At 42.1% G+C, this 19,901-nt stretch overlaps 2 protein-coding genes across 2 annotated transcripts; one reads left to right on the top strand and one right to left on the bottom strand.

Annotated features, from left to right (window-relative positions):
- Positions 1-940: 940 nt before the first annotated feature.
- ap5m1 (adaptor related protein complex 5 subunit mu 1) lies at positions 941-5,730 on the bottom strand. The gene is made up of 8 exons (XM_035673820.1): positions 5,503-5,730; positions 4,717-5,377; positions 4,386-4,613; positions 4,161-4,300; positions 3,348-3,433; positions 3,123-3,235; positions 2,825-2,921; positions 941-2,739 (listed from the first exon to the last, which is right to left on the bottom strand). The coding sequence occupies exons 1-8, from the start codon at positions 5,568-5,570 to the stop codon at positions 2,657-2,659; spliced, it is 1,476 nt and encodes a 491-aa protein (XP_035529713.1). The 5' UTR covers positions 5,571-5,730; the 3' UTR covers positions 941-2,656.
- A 56-nt stretch (positions 5,731-5,786) lies between these two features.
- Positions 5,787-15,411, top strand: exoc5 (exocyst complex component 5). The gene is made up of 18 exons (XM_035673819.1): positions 5,787-5,972; positions 6,361-6,455; positions 7,934-8,081; positions 8,179-8,373; positions 9,768-9,832; positions 10,075-10,103; positions 10,220-10,329; positions 10,512-10,556; positions 10,649-10,789; positions 10,874-10,956; positions 11,048-11,257; positions 11,380-11,527; positions 11,624-11,732; positions 12,439-12,559; positions 12,692-12,778; positions 12,915-13,023; positions 13,209-13,424; positions 14,178-15,411. The coding sequence occupies exons 1-18, from the start codon at positions 5,946-5,948 to the stop codon at positions 14,364-14,366; spliced, it is 2,127 nt and encodes a 708-aa protein (XP_035529712.1). The 5' UTR covers positions 5,787-5,945; the 3' UTR covers positions 14,367-15,411.
- Positions 15,412-19,901: the final 4,490 nt, after the last annotated feature.

Raw genomic sequence — 19,901 nt, 5'->3', positions numbered from 1 at the left:
CACAGCGGACTGTCTTTAGACAAAAACTTATGGACAACTGAAAGGGAAAGAGTGAGAAACAGAAGACAGGGGTAAAACACAGAGGGATGGTTTGATGCGGACTAAGTCTGCCAGAAGCTGTTAGACAGGGAGGATAGGAGGTGCAAGAGGGATAAGCTGAACAAAGAACACTTTGTCTGGCAACTTGCAATATAAACAAAACTCTAGATGTTCTTGAGATATTCCCCTCATGGCTGAGTTTATGGTGCCCTCTATGGGTGAAAGTGATGCACAAAAGTGACAAAACGAGCAGTGAGTCTGAAGCTCATATAACCTTCTCACAATATTGATAGCAAACATCCAAAAATACATTTTATATTTAGTTAAAAGAGTTGGTATTCTAATCAGCCATATTTGAAGCTTCTGGTCTATTAATGGGCATTTTGTATAGAGGTTAAGACAAAAGAATCCTACAGTGTCCTAAGATATCCCTTTATTTGAAAAGATCTGTGCTCTTGAAGAATAATTAGAATAAAAACAGGAAACTGCTAATTGCACTATCATTATTCAAGTGGTCTCCCTGAGGCCGGCTCTTAGCGGGTTTAGAGAGGCTGAGAGGAACTGGACTCCTACCAAACACCTGAGGCCACAGTGGCCAATTTAAAAAAAGCTTGGTCCTCAGGCTCAAATAACAGGGCTGGACAGGAATTAAATCAACAAAGATTATCTGGCGGTGGTTGAGTAGGACTATTTCAATAGACACATTAAACTGTTAAAGAAATCAAACCAGTCTACATGAACTTTATTATACTCTACCACTGGGTGTCATTATTGGGCTGAGGGACACAATGAAGTGGGTTACGGCTGCAGTGTTTATAATAACGTAGTAAATGTTTTATTATGGTAAACCTATGCAACCTAATGATATATTAATATGAGTTATAGCAATCCACACCGCTGCTTTACTTTCACAAATGTATTATTTATTTTGATCATTATTGTACAAAAGTGTTAATCCCTTTCCTGTATGTGTGTATACAAGTGTAAACAATGATTAAATAAATAAATGATTAATGATTCTGAAAAACAGGGCCACATGAAAGGTATGAGCTGAAGGCACTGGAGCAGAGCAAAACATTAAAACGAGTCCATCTACTTAGCAAGCTTTTCAATCAACAAAGCAAAGTCTGCCAGTGAGAGGCCACTGACTGCAGACTTGAGGAGCCAGACTGACCACATATTGGGATACTGAAGAGATTTAGAGTGGCCCAACTCTTCAAAAAAAAACTTCTCCTTTTCCAGTTCGCTAGCCACACACACTGGGCCTTAAAGCCAAATCATCGTGGAGGGGGAGAGCCGAGAGGTCTCGGTGTCTGCCACTCCGTACTGCTACATAAAAAGAAGGTGAAGGATGCCGTGTGAGCAATTGGTTCCAATTGACAGAGGATTGGTCATGGTCAGCCTTCTGAGTGGAAATCCACGTGAGAATGTAGCATTTGGACCAGCAAGGGGCACAAGAGGCCAACAGCAGACAATGAGGGCACTCAGAGGAGTCTGGCTGCTGTGGAATAGTGGGGCACAATCTCCTCTGATTTAACCCTTCATCAGCTAGTTATTCAGTCAACCTAATACACTGAGGTGGAGCTTTCATAGTAGAAATGTTACAGAGTTAGTAAGAAACTAATCATATTTCAGGTAATAGTAAACAATGAAAAATTTCCCACCCAAATAAACCCTTTTTTTAAATCTTTAATTTAATTAAATATTTAATAATTAAATACTGATTATAAAGGAAAGTCTACCATGACATTTGCGTTAAAACAATAAAGATCAAAATCATGTGCTTAAAGTTCTACATTAACTAGTTAAAGCAACTATGCAACTTCAAGAGGCGACCCAAGCACTTCCATCCTTGTGACTTTTTCACCAATTAGGCTGGTCCTGCTCGCTGAATGGGACCGGCTGCTTGAAAGTCTCAGAGGGCCAGAGGGTCAGCGCTCAATCACAGTCTGGTTGGAGAGGTTGTGTGTTTGAACTAGCCACTAGTTGACAGGGCGGGGACGGGGTCAAAAGAGAGGTGGGGGAGTGACCGGTGGAAGGGGCAAGGACTCCTGCCGGCTCTAAAAGAGGAGCCTTTTGTAGCCAAGACACTGGCCAGAGCAGCCTGGCCTTTCATAGCCCAGCCGCCCCTCTCCTCCAGGCCCACAACAGCTGATGACAAGGCCCCAGCTGCTAATTATCCGGCTGATGGAGAGTCACTGAAGTGGGACTGTCAGAGCAAGGGGTGGCCCTTGTGTCTGAAATGGGATAAATTTGAGGGAGGGTGGAGGCTGGGGGATAAAAGAAGTTGGACAACAGGGGGAGTTTTTTTTTTTTTAAGTATCCATCCAGTAACAAAATTAAAACTTCCAGTCAGAATTTGTACATTTTGAACGGTGTACTATCAAAGTGAAAGTAAAATTATTTAGTCATATATTGTACATGTAAATGTTAGAAATGTTAGCTGTATAAATGATTTGCCATTTACATTTGTGAGCTCTCCAGGAACAACAGGATTGTAACAAGTAGATTTTATGGGGTCACATATCTGGTCTGGATCACTGTATAATATGCTGACAGGGTCTTCAGTCCTGCTACAGTATGGTGAACTGTGCACCTTTCCACCATTGGGTCCATGCTACAGCATCATCTGCCCAGAGGAAACTGGAGCAGTACCTGTTGAATTCCATATGAAGTACTCTTTGGATAGAAGTTCTCTGGCTGGAAATAAGACGGACAGATTTATTTTCGTTACAGAAACGTGCATTTGGGAAATATTTTGATACAAAAACTGTTGTGAGCTTACATGTTACAATCCGCGGCTTGGCAGAGGAATAAACCTGCACTGAATGCTGGTCCACACAGCACCCAGAGAGCGTCATGTCAGGCACTTTGAAATACAACTGTTAAGATAACAGAGGAAGAGTTAATCACTCTACAACCTAATGATTATATGTTAATAGATTCCTTATCCATTTGACCTTATCCCATGAGAAAGCAGCTGTAGCACGCTGTAGCTGTAAATTAACCAACTGGTTCATGTATCATGAATCACAAATCTTCCGATGTTTTCCTAAAATGAATCACCACACACATTAACTTACTTTGATATAGGCTGTAAGTTTGGTGCAGAGGGGGTCAGTGGGTCCTGGTGCCGGCCCAGAAAAGCTGATCTTGCCTTCCATTGTGACCTCCCGAGATTTAGGGAACTTTTGTCCTAAATATCAGTATATCAGGGGAGAAACTACTCATTAGTTTCCTATACTGTATACAGCTGCAGCGAAAGTGATTATTTTTTTTTTTATTATTCTCAGGAGCACTGTGCCTACCCAGGCCCCAGACCAGTAGATTCTTCTCTTTTGCAACATCCAGTTGTCCGGAGCTCACCTTCATATCCACAACACCCATCTGATCCCTGCACAAGACGCAGAGCACACATGTGGATTTTATCTCCTGGTTGCACATACTTGAGTTGGGTTTAAGACTTGACTTGAGATTATTAGTTTCACTTAGTTTAATAGGTTTATTACTTGGCTGTAGAAGGACCCATTTATTCAGTTTAAATAATGATGCCTGAAGCCCCTGTTCCATATTACAAAGGCCAGTGTAAGAGATCATAAAACAATTATACATTATGGAGGAAAATGTTTTCAACGAGAGATTAAAAAATACGTCACTACTGTAATAACTGGTGTTAATAATGTTAATGTTTAGTAATTCAACAATTAAAAAACTAATTATCTCATTGATGCCTTTATCTAATTTGCCAGCTGGAATTAATTTTACATTAGTTTGCAAGCATAGCTACAGTATGCGTGCAACAGTATGCAATAAAAAGATTTTTTTAACATACTTGAAAATTTGTTGATTATCCAACTTATTCCAACTGAATAGATTATTACTCTCAGGCTCTAAAAAAGAATGGTGTCTTAAAGAACTTAATGTGTTTAGTTAATGAGACAGATTTTTAATCTTGTAAACACTAAAAATGTTAAAAGCACTCTTAAAAAAAGAGCTCATGATTACTGATTGGATCAGGAAGACAAGTTAACCTCAAAGATGGCATAGACTGTGAGGCATTAAACCTCTTTGCTCTATGGGAAACAAATACTGGAAGGTGTTCGATCCTCTGTGCTGCATACCTGTTAAAGAATGGCAGGTGTGCTTCACAGTACTCAAAGCTGTTCTTCACACTCTCATGAAGTTTGAGGGTTACTGACACACGCAGCTGGTTCTCTTCTTCCTTCAGTTGATACGAACCGAGGATAGGAGGAACGGGGACCTGATGAAAAATGACATTAATCCCTTTAGCATAAAACACTGTGGATGTGTGGATTTAGAAGTATGTTAGTATGTATGTTTTATACCTGAGATGTATAGCTGCATAGTCTGAAAGGCTCCAGGGGAGGAGAGAAGGGGAACTTGTATGGCCCAGAAAAAGCTGAGCCATCATAGCTATCTACGCTGCTGGCAGTCAGGATACTAGAGTCCAGTGAGGTAACACAAGGATGGACCAGGATGTCCTGTAGTGGAGAACCAATTGGTGGCAGTGTGAGGGTCACAGTCACATTTGGGAGCACCCCTTCCACTTCGCACTGTTGACAGGAGAAAAAAAGTAGAATAAAGGAAAAGAATGTAAACAAAGTAAAAAAAAAAGAATTATAACATCACTTGCTTTCATTTACTCTGAGCACTTACTTTGCACGTCACAGTGCCATAAACATCCCACAGATCCTGTCTGCTTCGGTTACCATACTGCATCGAGCGCACTGTTTCTATCAGTGCAACGTTCACCACAGCTCGACCACGGTGGAGCCCAGTCTTCCAGGCTGGCTGCTTCTGATTCCCAGCGGGAGCTGGCACTGTGGGTGTAGCAGGTGCCGCCAGTAGTGGCACATCCAGAGGTGTGCCAAGTGGACAAACATGCAGGAGTACCGAGGGCAGCATCAGCAGGCGAGAGGCCAGGCCCTCGTTATCAGGCTTACCCCCAGAGCCAAGGAGAAAGGTCTGCAGACCGGCCAGGAGTGTGAGGCCCTGAGAGACAGACAGCAGGCTGGCAAGGGGTGGCCGTGGCTCAGCAGGGGCATCCACTAAAGGCAGGCAAGCTAGAATAAGAGGCCCTTGCGATATGGCCAACACCGGCCAAAGTATTCCCTTTGCAGGACTGTCCACATGCAGCTCCAGGGCTGGTGACCGCTGACGATGAAGGCAATCATCTCTGAGAGCTACAAAGGACTTGTCTGAGTCTGAGAGTCCCAGCTCAGTGAGCAGAAGCTGCAGGACAGTGTGTTCCTCTGGGACTGCTATATATGAGGATCCTGCCAGGCTCTTTGCACGGTGCTCCACAGTAGCAAACCTCCTGTGGGGGGAGACACGAGCATTACAAAACACTGCAGGCTACAAGCAGTGTGGCAGCAGAGGTTTTATTACATTAGAGCAAAACAGGAAGTGGAATATGAGAGGGTCAGTAACTCAGATACATACCTTGAACAGCGTACTGACACATTTTCTCCCTTCTCGTGAGAAATAATCCACAAAGCGCGCACACTCATTTGTGCGGCTCCACGGAAGTCCTTAATTTACAGCCTGTTGTGTGACTTCAATGTTAATATTCGCATCTTATGGTGCAAGTAGTTAAACTCAAACCTTCCTCACTGTGTGAACATCACAAACGCAGCGATTCACTTCCTGCTGTTGTTTCACGTGACAACCACCGCCAATCAGGCGACATACGCGCCTGCGCACTCGCACGCAGCTGTCCCCACCCTTCTGCACCCATACAGGAAGCTGGAGAGCTAACAGCTAGCTGTCAACAAAGGGCGAAACTGTACGAAATCAGCAAATCCATGTGGAAGTCGGTGGTATTGCCGACTCCGAGCTCCTTCCTCTAAACTGCATTTCACTACCCCGCCAGCTGAATACTGAACATGGCGACGACTGCTCAGCTGTTCGAGGTAAAATGACTTCTGCACCGGAGAGCTGTGTTAGCTGTCAGGCTAGCGAGGTTGCTAATCATCATTAATGGCAGCTTAACAGTGCTGTCTTTCTCCATGCTCAGTGTGTAATATATATGGTATATAATGACTCACACAGCTGGGGAGAGACGTTTGTTTTTGTCTTAAGCAAGACGGGATACGAGGCAAATGTAGTTTATATAGAGTTAATCGGGGAAACGTTAATGTTATTCAATGTGCAGTCAAAGCCACACAAAGGCAGTAATAGTTTATAGCATGGTGTAAGGTCATTCGTTCAGTAAGTCTGTTGTTGTCGTGTTTCGGGTTAATAGCTGGTGTTTGACAGATGTTTTTGTGTGACCATCTCATGACTTCCCCTCCCCCTCAGGAGCCCTTTGATGCAGATGAGTACATTGAAAGGTTGGCATGGAGGACCCCTGGAGGAGGCTCCAAAGGAGGAGCTGAGGCATTTGACCCCAAAAGGTACACATCTTCCTTTCCCTGAACAATCAGTATGTTAGCTGGTTGTCATACTCGGGTTTAACCTTGACTTTAATGTCAGTATTGTTGCTTATGTATCACCTGGTTCCTATATACAGATTTGCTGTCTCATTTAAAAACAATGCACAAATGTTGACCTTTTAAAAGTATTTTTCCACAATCAAAATTTACATCAGAGAGATAACATGCTGTGTAGATGCCCTTGCATTGATTGAGCTTTATTGTCTTGCATGTACATTTAGCTTGATTATGAATATGGTAATGACGAGCTCATTTCTCTAAAATATTTCTGTTTTCTATTGCAAATCATATAGCTGTATAAATAGGCAATGCTTTTCTGTTCATGTCTGCTGATGGCAAAACACAGCTGATCATCTCTATAACAATGCAATATCTAGATTTGACCTAATACTGACTTTCTGACGTATTCTGAAATGTAACTTACAACTCATTCTTAAACATTTTCATCAAAGTAGATCAGTGGTTGACATTAAGATATTCTTCCTCCTCTAGGTTAAGTCTATATCTACTATATATATATATATATATATATGTACACACAATCTCCACTGACATTATATTATTTCTGTTCGTCTTTCTTGGCAACTTTTAAAGGGGTTAATAGAAATTTGTTTCAACACAATACTTTAAATTTATCAGGTGCATTTTAAGTTGAAAGTCTTTTAATATAATTTATTACATATTTATTTACAGCTGTCAGTATCAGCTTGCTAAATACTCAAGAGTGAAACTGAGTTAGTCCTCCTGCACTTACTAAAGCTCATCTTGGTTTCTTCTATGCTAATTTAGTGCTTTTGATGGTTGGGTTGAAGAAAAACAGTAAATATCTACGCTTAAGATTTTTTTTCACGGTATTTTCGTGGCTTGTTGTTGTGTTTACACTCTGGGACCAAGTTATTTCTCGTAAGCGAAAATGCCATAACAGTTTAACTGTACTGAGGATCCATCCTGCCTTATCTACTTCCTCTACAAAACTGTTGCCACCACCTCCTCGGAAGCTCTTAGCGAGGAGTCAGAGACAACATATCTGTGGAGGCCACCATACTGTGAGTCACCAGCCAGGGAATGAGTGTCTATTGGGAAGGGATGGGAGATGTCTTTAAGCTGTAGCCAGTGCTGAGGGAATTAGTCAAGAGATTATACACTCATCATTTTGGGATGTTTCCTACTCTGTGAAATGTGGTGCTGACTTAGAACATTTGCTCTGCAGTCCTGATGGCACTTAAAATGCAGCTGACGAAGTTGCTAGTTTTCAGAGCTTCTTAAGTCTGGGGACCCAGGACTTAAGCATCCAGCTCTATTCTGTAACTAACTATAACTATAACTGTGAGGTCAGTGGGACAGGGTTAACCTTGTGGTACCCAATTACTCTTCCAGAGTGAGAGCATTTTTTTTATCTACTGTCTGTTGCTGATCTACATTATTTCTTTCTGTAACAGGCTGTTGGAAGAATTTGAGAACCACATAGAAGAGCTAAAGCAGTTGGATGAGAAGATCCAGCGACGGGTGGAGAAGCTTGAGCATCAGTGTCATCGTGAGGCCAAAGAATTTGCCCACAAAGTCCAAGACTTGCAGAGAAGCAACCAGGTTTGTTACATAGTCAAGTAGTCAATGACACCCACGTTTTTCACTTTTACAGAATTATTATCTTTTCTTTACATTCCTTCTGTTCTTGTCAATTCAGGTGGCCTTCCAGCATTTCCAGGAGCTCGACGAGCACATCAGCTATGTGGCAACCAAGGTTTGTCACCTTGGCGACCAGCTTGAGGGGGTGAATACACCTCGGCAGAGGGCTGTGGAAGCTCAGCGTCTGATGACATACTTCAACGAGTTCTTGGACGGAGACCTACGCAGTGACGTCTTCAACAACCCGGACAAGGTGAGCATGCTGCATACGTTACTTCTACTTACTTCATGAGGTGTGTGACCATTGACAAGGACCCCTGCTGTGATACTGCTGGAGGTGAAGAATGAACAGGATTAGGAGGTAAACCATCCATATTAATTTGTCAAGTTTATCCCTTTAGTTGGATCCCTCGGCTAATTTGGATTAATAAACTGTCATTTGCTGTCTGACAATAGCTGGCTGATTGACTAGCATGGATGTCAACATGCTCATGTCAACCCTAATTGCATTCACAGAAGGTTGTCTGGGAGTGAGAATTTGGTTGGTCCTCAGCTTTGTGTCGCATTACAGCAGCAAAGAGCTTGTGGCATTATGGTACTTGTAAGGGCGGCGATAACATGCATGCTAGAAGATGAGATGCACACTTTGACTTAGTTCCTGCCTACACAGATGCCATGTTGATGTTCGACGAGTGACCCTTAAAAGTTTGATTTTGCAGTTTTGTAAGCGACAGTAGGGGGATTGGAATGCTTTAGATTAATTCCTGTTAGTAGCAACATCATTAGTGGATACAGAACAGCGAGTTTGGGGGTCAATCCCAGAGACGAGAGCTGGAGATGGAGCTAGTTTTCCGGAGAAGCATGCAGAAATATCTGGCCAGATTCCTTTTCCTGAGCATACCTCCAGACGAAGAGGAAAGAGGAAAGCTGCAAGTGAATAGCTGAAGGGGGATGGCTTTGCTAATCCTTCTGAAAGGGAGGGCTGGGCCGCCAGCGTGGAGACAAGTGCTGCTAAACCCTGACTGCAGGGAGACGGCTACATTACTTACATGGGATTTAGCTAATCTTAGCTGGGGGACAGATACTTAGAAAACCTTCGCCGAGCAGAAAGGCTGGATCCTCCTCACGGGAGCAGAGTAATGATGTTAGCTGAGGCAGGCATCTGCGGGAACAGAGGAGTTGCGGACGGCGGGCCTTTCGTAGGTCTGGGGCTTTTTCAGCCAATGTGTATGTCAGGAGGGGGGGGGGTTCTCGACAGGGCCCCCTTTTTTTAGACAGATATCCCTGGCCGGACAGATTATTGAAGGCGATTTAGACTCCTGTGGGATTACAGCCCATTCAGAAAAGGCATGCCAATAAAGAGTTGGATGTGCTGCTAAGTCAGGACTGCTGCTGTTGCTGCTGCCGATGCCCAGGTGAGCGCAGCCTGTCTGTTATCAGCTCCCTGTTCAACATGGGGAGGTGGAGGAGTGCTGCTCTAAAATTATGATCCCCCAAGTGACACCGCCGGCAGCCTGCCAGCTTTCTGTCTGGATGTCCACCTCTTATGGTCCTGTTGTGCTCTCTTTCTCTCTCTCTCTCTCTCTCTCTCTCTATTTTGCCTCACCTGATTTTCTCTCTCACGCTCACTCTTTCTCTCTCCCTCAGATTAAGGAGGCTGCTGATATCATTCAGAAGCTGCATCTCATTGCCCAGGAGCTGCCATTCGACAGGTGAGTCAGGCATCCTGGGGGGCAGCTTTAGACAAGAGCACTGTCAAACAAAAGGAAGGTGGTGTATTAGTGATGTAGACTACTCACAGTGTAAGCCACACATGACATATGAAGTATTAAAACATTTAAATTCAGTATCATAATGTTTCTTGAAATTAAACCCACATTTACTTTTTAAAATGTATAGTAGGGTATAATTTGTTATTGTCTCCTTGAAGATTAATCATATTTTCCTCTGACAGATTTGCAGATGTCAAGGCAAAAATTGCAAGTAAGTTTGTAAAAAACTCATCATTTTCTATAGTGACCATTACAGTTACATTTAGAGGCTTGCTACAAATGATAATATTGTTTTGTGTGTCTTTGTTTGTTTGTGTTTCTACCCAGGTAAGTACCATGACCTGGAGCGGCAGTTAATCCAGGAGTTCACTGCTGCCCAGCGCAGGGGTGAGATTGGACGTATGCGGGAGGTGGCAGCGGTTCTATTACATTTCAAGGTGACCTGGAAGAATCATATTTGATGTCTACATTTCATTTGTAGTCCACATTTAATCTAGCCATAAGTCTTTTTTTCATACATCAAGTTCAGTATCAGTGAACGTTTCTTCAAATGTAGCTTTAAATCTGCACGTCAGTGATATGATCTTGCAGAAAAGTAACTCGTGTCTTTTTCTACAAGGGCTATGCACACTGTGTGGATGTCTACATCAAGCAATGTCAGGAAGTGAGTGCATAAGTATTTATACATAATATTTCACTTTTTGATTGGCCAGTAATATCCACTGACTTATGTTAACCCTTTATTTGTCTCCCTAGGGGGCCTACCTGAGGAATGATGTGTTCGAGGACACTGCGGTCCTCTGCCAGAGGGTCAACAAGCAGGTGGGCGAGGTCTTCAGCAGCCCAGAGACTGTTATGGCCAAACTCATCCAGAACATCTTTGAAAATAAATTGCAGGTATTTATATTACTTTTTATTTGTTTAGTTTTATTTAATAATGCCTTATTTGTCAAGTTATATTTGACACCTTTGTGTCTGCAGGCCCACGTTAGGGAAAAACTGGATGAGACTCGACACTCTGATGTTGAACAGTACCTCAAGAATCTCTATGACCTTTACACCAGGTATTAAACTTGGTCTCATATTTTGATTCACTTCCTGCCTTCAAAGTCTTCTTAATGCTTAATTTGAATTGTTCTCTTTCTTGTTTTCCAGAACAACAGCATTGGCCACCAAGCTGACAGAGTTCAACCTGGGCTCAGACAAACACACATTCCTGTCCAAGCTGATAAAGAGCATTTTCTCCTCATACCTGGAAAGCTACATTGACATGGAGAGGGATTACCTTCGCACTCGAGGTGCCATGATTCTGCAGCGCTACTATGATTCCAAGAATCACCAAAAACGTCCAATCGGCACTGGAAGGTCAGATTTTGGATCTTAATTTTTTTCCACACCAGGGCGGGTTAGGATTAGATTATCTGAATATGTTTTACAAAATGATGTAATGATGTAACAAATTATTCAGTATCTGCATCTTTCTGCAGTATCCAAGAACTGAAGGAGCGGATCAGACAGTGCACCAATCTCCCCCTTGGCCCCAGCATTGATACCCATGGGGAGACCTTCCTGTCCCCAGAACTAGTCGTCAACCTGCTGCAGGAGACACGTCATGCCTTTGAGAGATGCCACAGGGTGAGGCTTATAAAAATAACTTTTGAGAAGAGCAGTTTTAGAGAGAAAATCCTGCTGGGCTAAAATAGTTCAATGTGTTTCCTTTCTTTGACACAGCTTTCAGATCCTTCGGACCTGCCCAAGAATGCCTTCTCAATCTTCTTGCTGCTGGTTGACCATCTCTGTGTGGAACACATCGACTACGCCCTAGAGATTGGCCTCTCAGGTACATCCAATTCAGCTCATTATAACCATAAGCTGTGCTGTACTGGTTGTGTGTTGATGTGACCTACCATTGAGGATTAAAGACTGTGAATTCAGGTAGTCAACTCAAAAAAGGAACATTTTCAATCAAACAGTGGATATACTGGTGGATGAAGCAACTTACTGAATCAGTGGTAAACATGCACAACTTGTATTTGTATGTAAATCTGTAAAATTAATCATATCCAGGCTGCTAACAAGAAAAAACAGTAAAGTCTGGAACAAGATACTTCATACAATAATACACTGTAGGGGAAGTTACATGCGCCTAGTACTGTTCATACCCTATTACTTTGTCAGGAACCAGATGTCATTTGTTGCTATGGATACCTTTCAATGTTATGACCAGCACATTTTATGGCAGTTAACAAAACACAGAGAAGTTACCTTGATGCTAAGAAGGTTGTGCGTCTGTTTGCATTATCCTTTTTAGGCAGCTACAGTGGAACTAAACGTGTATTCATCTACCAGTGTTCAGTTAATAAGGTGTACTCAACATCAAAGAAATGCAACACTGATGTCCCCATACTTTGATTACTGTCTCCTCACTATAGAACATTGCTGTGAATGGTTTTTACATAATACATTATGTGAATCATATTGATTTATCCTTTCACCTACCTTTTGGTGTATTGTCTGGATTTATTCTCTCTCTCTTTGATCTACAGCGATCCCCTCATCAGATGCCAAGAATGCCAACCTGTACTTCTTGGATGTGGTTCAACAGGCAAACTCTATCTTCCACTTATTTGACAAGCAGTTTAACGACCAGCTCATGCCTCTAATAAGGTCAGTAGTGGGTTGAAGGTTAAAATCATAAATATTCCACAGTATTCGGTTATTATATTGCTACGGCCTTTCATCAACATGACAGGGAGACCTCTGATTTTACTTTTTTCTTCTTTCTATCTATGTCTCTAGCTCATCTCCGAAGTTGGCAGAGTGCCTGCACAAGAAGAAAGAGGTGATTGAACAGATGGAAGTGAAACTTGACACAGGAATTGACAGGTCAGTATGTTTATAATTGGCCACAAACTGCTCTTACATATGGTGTGTTTCATATGTGCAACCAAAAACCTACAATACAACAATGAATATGTATGTACATTTAATTTGTTTTGTTGTATTTTTCTGCTACACACAGAACAATAAACTGCATGGTTGGGCAAATGAAGCACATCTTGGCAACAGAGCAGAAGAAGACTGATTTCAGGCCTGAGGATGAGAATAACGTCATGATCCAGTACACTGCAGTAAGAGATGCAAGGCCTGGGATTCAACCACTGAGCTCACATGCAAAAAAAAAAACAAATCAGCAAATGCAACTTGCAAATCACTTACATCTCATTGTTCTTAGAAACACTGAAAGTTTTTGAACTGCCTTTGGTTTTTGTCAGCCTGTTTTCCATGTTTCCCTCTGTGTCTCCCCGCCTGGCAGGCCTGCTCCAAGGTATGTGCCTACGTCAGTCGGCAGGTGGAGCACGTGCGGAAGTCCATGGATGGGAAAAATGTGGACACAGTGCTCACGGAGTTGGGCGTTCGTTTCCACCGGCTCATCCACGAGCACCTACAGCAGTACAGTTACAGCTCAATGGGAGGCATGCTGGCCATCTGCGACGTGGCTGAATACCGACGGTGCGCCAAGGACTTCAGGGTAAGCAGGGGGGGCATAGGTCCAGGATACACTGGTCACAGGGCAAAACTTGGCTCTTCCAACAAAGACTCTACCGGTTTGTTTTTACATAAACTGTTCAGGTCAGTTCAGGTGAATGCTATAATACTTGGTTAATTTTGTTCATTCAGTACATACAGAAAGGGCTGCAACTGAGGATTATTTTTGGAATAATTTTATAATAAATTTATTATGAAATTATTATTTACATTTTGAGATTAGTCTACAAACGGTAAATGTAAAAATTCACAGAATTTAAGGCATCTAATTGCTTAGTTTGTCACATAACGGAGACAAAATACGACCAAAAATATAATTTCTTTTATCCATCTTCATGTAAAAGACCCCTGGAACCTTCAAATGTTGGAGATTTTTATTTGACTACTTGCTCCTCCACTGCTTACAAATAAATACAGGAATAAAGGAGATGCTCTGCCAGATGTTTCTAATGAAAATGATAATTTTAAAGAAATTATAATATAAATAGCTGTTTATGCTGTTTTGTGATTATGAGGTAAAAATCATCTTTAAATATACAGATCTTTAATTATTAATTATACAGTACCACTACCATTTTACATCTTAACAATACCACACAAAAGGTGTTTGCTGTTGGCCTATGGCACTCCCATTGAGTTTCATTGTTGGTCTTTTTGAGGGGAAAAATCGAGCTTTTATCATGACAGCATCTGCAGGGAATAACTTGGTGTATCCCTGTATATCTCTGTCCTCCAGGTCCCTCTGGTGCTGCAGCTCTTCGACACACTCCATGCCCTCTGTAACCTCCTGGTCGTTGCCCCTGACAACCTAAAGCAGGTCTGCTCAGGTGAGCAGCTCACCAATCTGGACCGTAACCTCCTGCATGCCTTTGTCCAGCTCAGAGTGGACTATCGTTCAGCCAGACTGGGCCGACATTTCAGTTAATGACTGACTCAACACCTTGCTGCCCTCCGTCCAGTAACCGATGCTTTGACGAGATGATGCACCTTGGAAATACCCATCCCTGCTTTGGAGAAAGCATTGGCCCGGCCCCAGCACGCAGACTTTACTGGGATCACTTTGTACATCATGGAGACGAAGGCTCCTTGAATGTGGGAAATGTGCATTTTACCTTTCTTTTTCATTGTTTATTTCTCCAAGCTGAAGAAATTTAAATGTCTATTGACTTATGATTTCATTTGTTTTTAAATACTAATCCACCACCAACACACATGGCTAAGAATTCTGAAATATTATAAAGTAAATGGACAACATTGATTTCTGTGCTTATGTAAAAAAGATTTTGTTTTGATTGTGCCAAATATATAAATTCTGCAGCTGCACTTGTGCACAGGAATAGACCTCCTGTAAAGGCAGACTGTCAACAATCACGTTGTAAAGTCAGACATCAGGCCTGCAGTAGCACTGTGTGTTGGGAACAGCTACCCTTTGTAATGAACTGTAGGGGACCTGACATTAACAGCCTTACCAAGCATGAGATAGAGCTCTGTCTGGCTAAGAGAGACACATGACCACCTCTCTAACCTTTGACCTCTGACCACAGAGTGGAGGTCAAGAGACCATCACAGAGAAGTGTGATCTGAGCTGTAAGCAGGTCTGAGAACCTCTCTGGAGGTTTGGGTGGTCGTCTCTTAGGCTCAGATCACTGTGTGGTGGGTCACTGAGTATGTGTCGATGTAATTGCACAGATCAACACTTGCTCATCCAGCAGCGCACACAGTCCAAAGACATTATTGGCTGGATCTGCAGTGTATGTGGGTCAGGGGACATTGAATTGTTGACCTCTGCTGATTAAGGAAACAAACTGGAGGGGACTTCTTCACACAGGGCTTATTTGATGTTCTCAGTCACTGTCTTCTGCACTAAAAAAAGAAGGCATTGAAACTGAAACTGTCTTTTACGTAAAGCTGCTCCCACTGTACTGCTGTTTACCTTAATTAGTGACTGATTAAAAATATGTTGCATTTTATTATTGTCCGTCCTCTGAATGTCGCCCGTAAATGGGGAGCTGCGAATAGAAAGTTTGGCCAGTTCTCGCCACGAATGTCACTTTCAAAGTGAGATGAAACAGTCTTCCTTTCTGTAGAAGTCATCAAGTATTCATGGGAATTCTTGCCACCAGAGTAAAGTTCTTTCTTAGACTTCAGGAAGTGAGCAGAGCCAGAGGGGATTAGATATCTACGAGTTGATGAATTGTGTGCAGTAGTCATGGACTGGGGGAGAGCCGGGGAGATAGAGACGCCTGAGAGCTCGGTTCCAGCTCCGGCTGGTTAGTGTTGTGTAGAAGGTACACACAGTGCTGTGGAAGTTCAAACAACATAATTAATTAGGCTAATATTAATATTATCAATGCCACATAAATTCAATTCTCTCAGCCCTAATCACAACTGGATAGCTTGTAAAAATTATTTTGTTAGGCCCTGATGCAAACAGTGGGTCTTTTCCAAACATTTGAAAACTATTTGTTTTTGCGGCGATTAATGTGCGCAGCGCAGGAAGGGGTTGGGGGAGCGGAGCCGGGCCAGGGACGATAACTGGTGTGGAGACGAAGGCAGAGGCGCAGCCTGGCCCCAGGGACTCCCAGCGCAGGCACATAGAAGAGGGGGAGGGATGTGTTTTTTGGGGTGGCTGTTTGAGCAGGTGGAGGGGATTAGTAATACTGTCAACACTGGAGAGCTGGATAAGACTGTGCTCTCTTACTCGCTGGTTTGAGCAGCTCTCGCATACACATTCAGACACATAAAGACGCCAACACATACAAACACAGGGGCGTCAGGACAGGAGAGGGAAACTTATCTGTGGTTGAACTGACTATGGACAACTTGTTCATGTTTCACCTTTGATTCTACTTCTTTTTGGGTCTTTTTTTACTCACCAGTACCACCTTTTCTTTCATAAAGCCAATAACACTCAATAAGCACTTTCAGTATTTCCACCTTTCTAATATCACAGCCTTGAGTTAGTACCTGTACAATGGCTCCTGTCAATACACCTACAGTATCATTCTGCAATGTGGTGCTCTTTGCTCTGCTTAATATCTTTTTTTTAAACCTTAAAAGTGGAAAATACTACTGTAGGATTACACTTGTCTGAGGAAACAGGTGGATTCTTAAGTTAAGACTCCATTAAATGTCATTTTTAAAGCTACAATGATGCCCCAACCCAAATGTTTTATTTGCCATTGAGAGGGCAAATCATCAGATCTTTAGACCTTCATATGTGTAGATTCAGGCATCCCGAGTTTGTAAATACACAAAGCACATCCATTTTGAAGTTAAGATTGAAATTTCAAAATTCTGCAACTGAATCCTCTTTTCCACTGACCACAGATACCCTCATTTGCTTACCCCTTTTCACGCATCTCCCTCCCTTTGTCTCCTCTGCCAAATCATCGACCATACTCTGTTTTTCCACTCTTTCTGCACACCCGGCTAGTCCTCCAACATCCCATAAATCCTTGCTTTCGGCGCTTTGCTGCTACCCCAACTAGGCCGGCCCTCCCTCTGCCTCCTGGAGCACTGACAATAAAGCATTACAGCAGTCAATCCATGTCAACAACAGCTTTGCTTAATTCCTGCTAAACACGTTTAAACTAAATCTTCACCTAATGATGCATAATGATTTGCTCTTTAGTGTGCTGGTGGCTCGTATCAATTTTCGGTGGTTTATTTTACCCGCCATCAGAAAGATGACTCAGGTGGTCTAGCTGTAGCAGACACACAGGGACAGTATTAAGGAACCCCCCGTTAAAATTAGTCAGGTAATTGTGACTAGACACACTGTGGAGTGTGCTGTATGGGTTTCACATGGTAATGCAGGTAAATGTCATTTTCTTCCACTATTCAAAGACTGCATTTATACACCATGCAACAGATGTGATGAGTGTCAAATGATTGATTATAACTGCAAGAAATAGTACAAATCATGGAAATACTGCACTGTTGAGTTGTGTGTAAACTGGGTATTGATAGAAAGCACTTTGTGGTCCTTTTCAAATCTATTCTTTAGGATTTCTCTGTGAGAGTCTTTCATGATGTGGGCATATAGCCAGGCCCTCTGATGTGATGCAGATGTTGCCCTGGCCTTGACCTCCTGCCCATATGATGCCAGGGCCAAAATGGCACAGGTGCCGTGCCACCTTCAGTCTTGGGCAGCCGGGTGCTGCACTGTGCAGGATGTGAACGGTGCCAACTCTTCTCCTTTGCTCACTTTTCTCATTATCAAGGTCTAGTCTGATGGGGCATAATGAAACTCTCCCCTGATTCCTGCAATCATACACAACCGCCTTTTTGATGATGCTAAACTAGTTTTTTTTTCCACCCTGCCCCCCCACGCCTTCTCTCCTATAAGAACATTATTAATTCTCTGCCGTAGTAGAGTGTTTTCCAGTGCTATTTCCTGGCCCGGTGCCTGTGCCTTGCTCTCTCTTGGCTGGGTTTGTCTGGTTGACTGCTCCACAGGAACAGACTGGCACTCTAGCTGAGGGCTCCAGGGTCTGCACACACAATCCACTAAACATGTCTCTGTGTGAGGAGCTGCACTGCTTCCGAAATATGAAGTATGAGTCTTGATTTACCACATAGTAAGCCTCTTTTTATAAGCTGTAATTATAATTATCCATATGTACAAGTCTATTTATTATTATTATACGACTATCAATATTAAAAGTTTTAGTAGTTGTAATAGCAGCTGCAGTTTACAGTATAATTAAAGTGCAAAAATACCTATTAGTATTGTTATTTAAATATATTACACATGCATGGATGCTTAAAATCATACAACATACACAACTGGCTGTCGACCTGGCAGATGTACAAATACACATGCATACAGTACACTACATATTAAAATCACTCAGTGACAGTATAAAGAACAAATTGATTCTGATGGTTAAGAGACTTCAGTGCTAAACACATTCACTCACAGGGCAAACAAACATCTGTTACGTTTGTAAGGCCTATGGCCCTCCTAACCCACTGATGTTGAACCAAGCCTGCACACATGCCAGAGAAACAAATGAGGTCTCTCTCCTCCACTGAAGATGAAACACTGCATCACCAAAGCATGTGCATTTGTCTAATCAAGCTTTTTGCCTGCGGCTACACTGAATGTAAATGAATAGGCTTGTGTGTGCCAGCCTCTATTTCTGTTCAGACTGGCTGGTGTTTGATGATGAAATGGTACAGTGAACATCAGACAGAAGGGGGCACTAGTGCTCCAGTGTTGCTCTCCTCCCCTGTGGAGCCCTCTCTTCCTCAGAGCTCCTCACAATGGGGATCTGCCTGAGGGGGGAAATGTTGCTTTTTTAGGTCTGTGAGCCCATATCCCTTAATCCCCAGCCATGATTGACAATCATGATTTAGGGTATATGGTGTCCCATTCTAATCCACGAGCAATGATTTCATTTGCATACCTTCCGTACGTGGCCTCATTTTGGAGGAAACGGCTGCCTTTGTAAGTGATACAGAAAGAGAGAGGGAGAGAGCTGAACAGAGTGAGTGCAAGATAGAGAATAAGGAGAAAGAGAATGGATGGGGGAATGTTTGTGGGTTTTCTCTTCTTCTTTTTTGCCAGAAGGAAGATGATAGCAGTCTCCATGCCTAAGCAAACATTCCCGTATATATATATATATATATATATATATACATATATATATGCCTTTCCTCTGCAGCACTTTTCCCCCCTGACACACAGTCACACAATGCATGTGCATATTCAAACTCTCAAGCACAATCACAAGTATATTCAGAAATATAAAGATATATGGAGACGCAGGGAGACGGAGGAACACACAGAGATGCTCCCTCACACGATGCAAAACTAAATTGCTATTTGCTCATTTTATAACCAAGTCAGGCTTAATTATAATCATGGGAGTTTGGGAGTTACCGTATAATCTCTAGAAGGTATTAAGAATTACCCAGAGCACACCACAGTAAAAAAGAAACAAATACAAATACGTACAATTATTTCCCAGTCATAACACCCAGGGGAGTCTGAATCAAATAATGCTCAGTGTTTGGTATGCCCACAGAGACCATTCATCCTCGCTTTTATCTACTGAGGAAGTGGAACACAAGTGAAACACTGGATAAAAGGTCAAAAGAGTCACATTTCACTGTAAGGTAAAGGTACAAATTAAAATTAGAGATATATAAATGAATATATTGTATCCTTAGTTATAATCTAATGTTGAATATTCAAATATATTTTATTTTTTAAGATTTCAGAGTTATTTATGTTGGTTATAATTTACTGCATGCAGCCTGTCTTTTAGGCTTAATGGATTACATATATAGTAGCACATAAAGTAATTTTAAATAAATGTATTCAGAATAGAAATACAAAATTACACCACTTATTATCTGTAGTTTAATTACGGTATATCCAAAGCTGAAAAATGTATTTGAAATTACACTATTACTTCTAAATTGTGTATTATATTATATTTATTATATA

This window comes from Morone saxatilis, unplaced genomic scaffold, assembly GCF_004916995.1.
Source record: "Morone saxatilis isolate NCDOM2014 unplaced genomic scaffold, NCSU_SB_2.0 Contig3, whole genome shotgun sequence".
NCBI lineage: Eukaryota > Metazoa > Chordata > Actinopteri > Moronidae > Morone > Morone saxatilis.
Note: the sequence above shows the minus strand (reverse complement) of the source record. Positions and strands in the feature narration are given on the sequence as shown.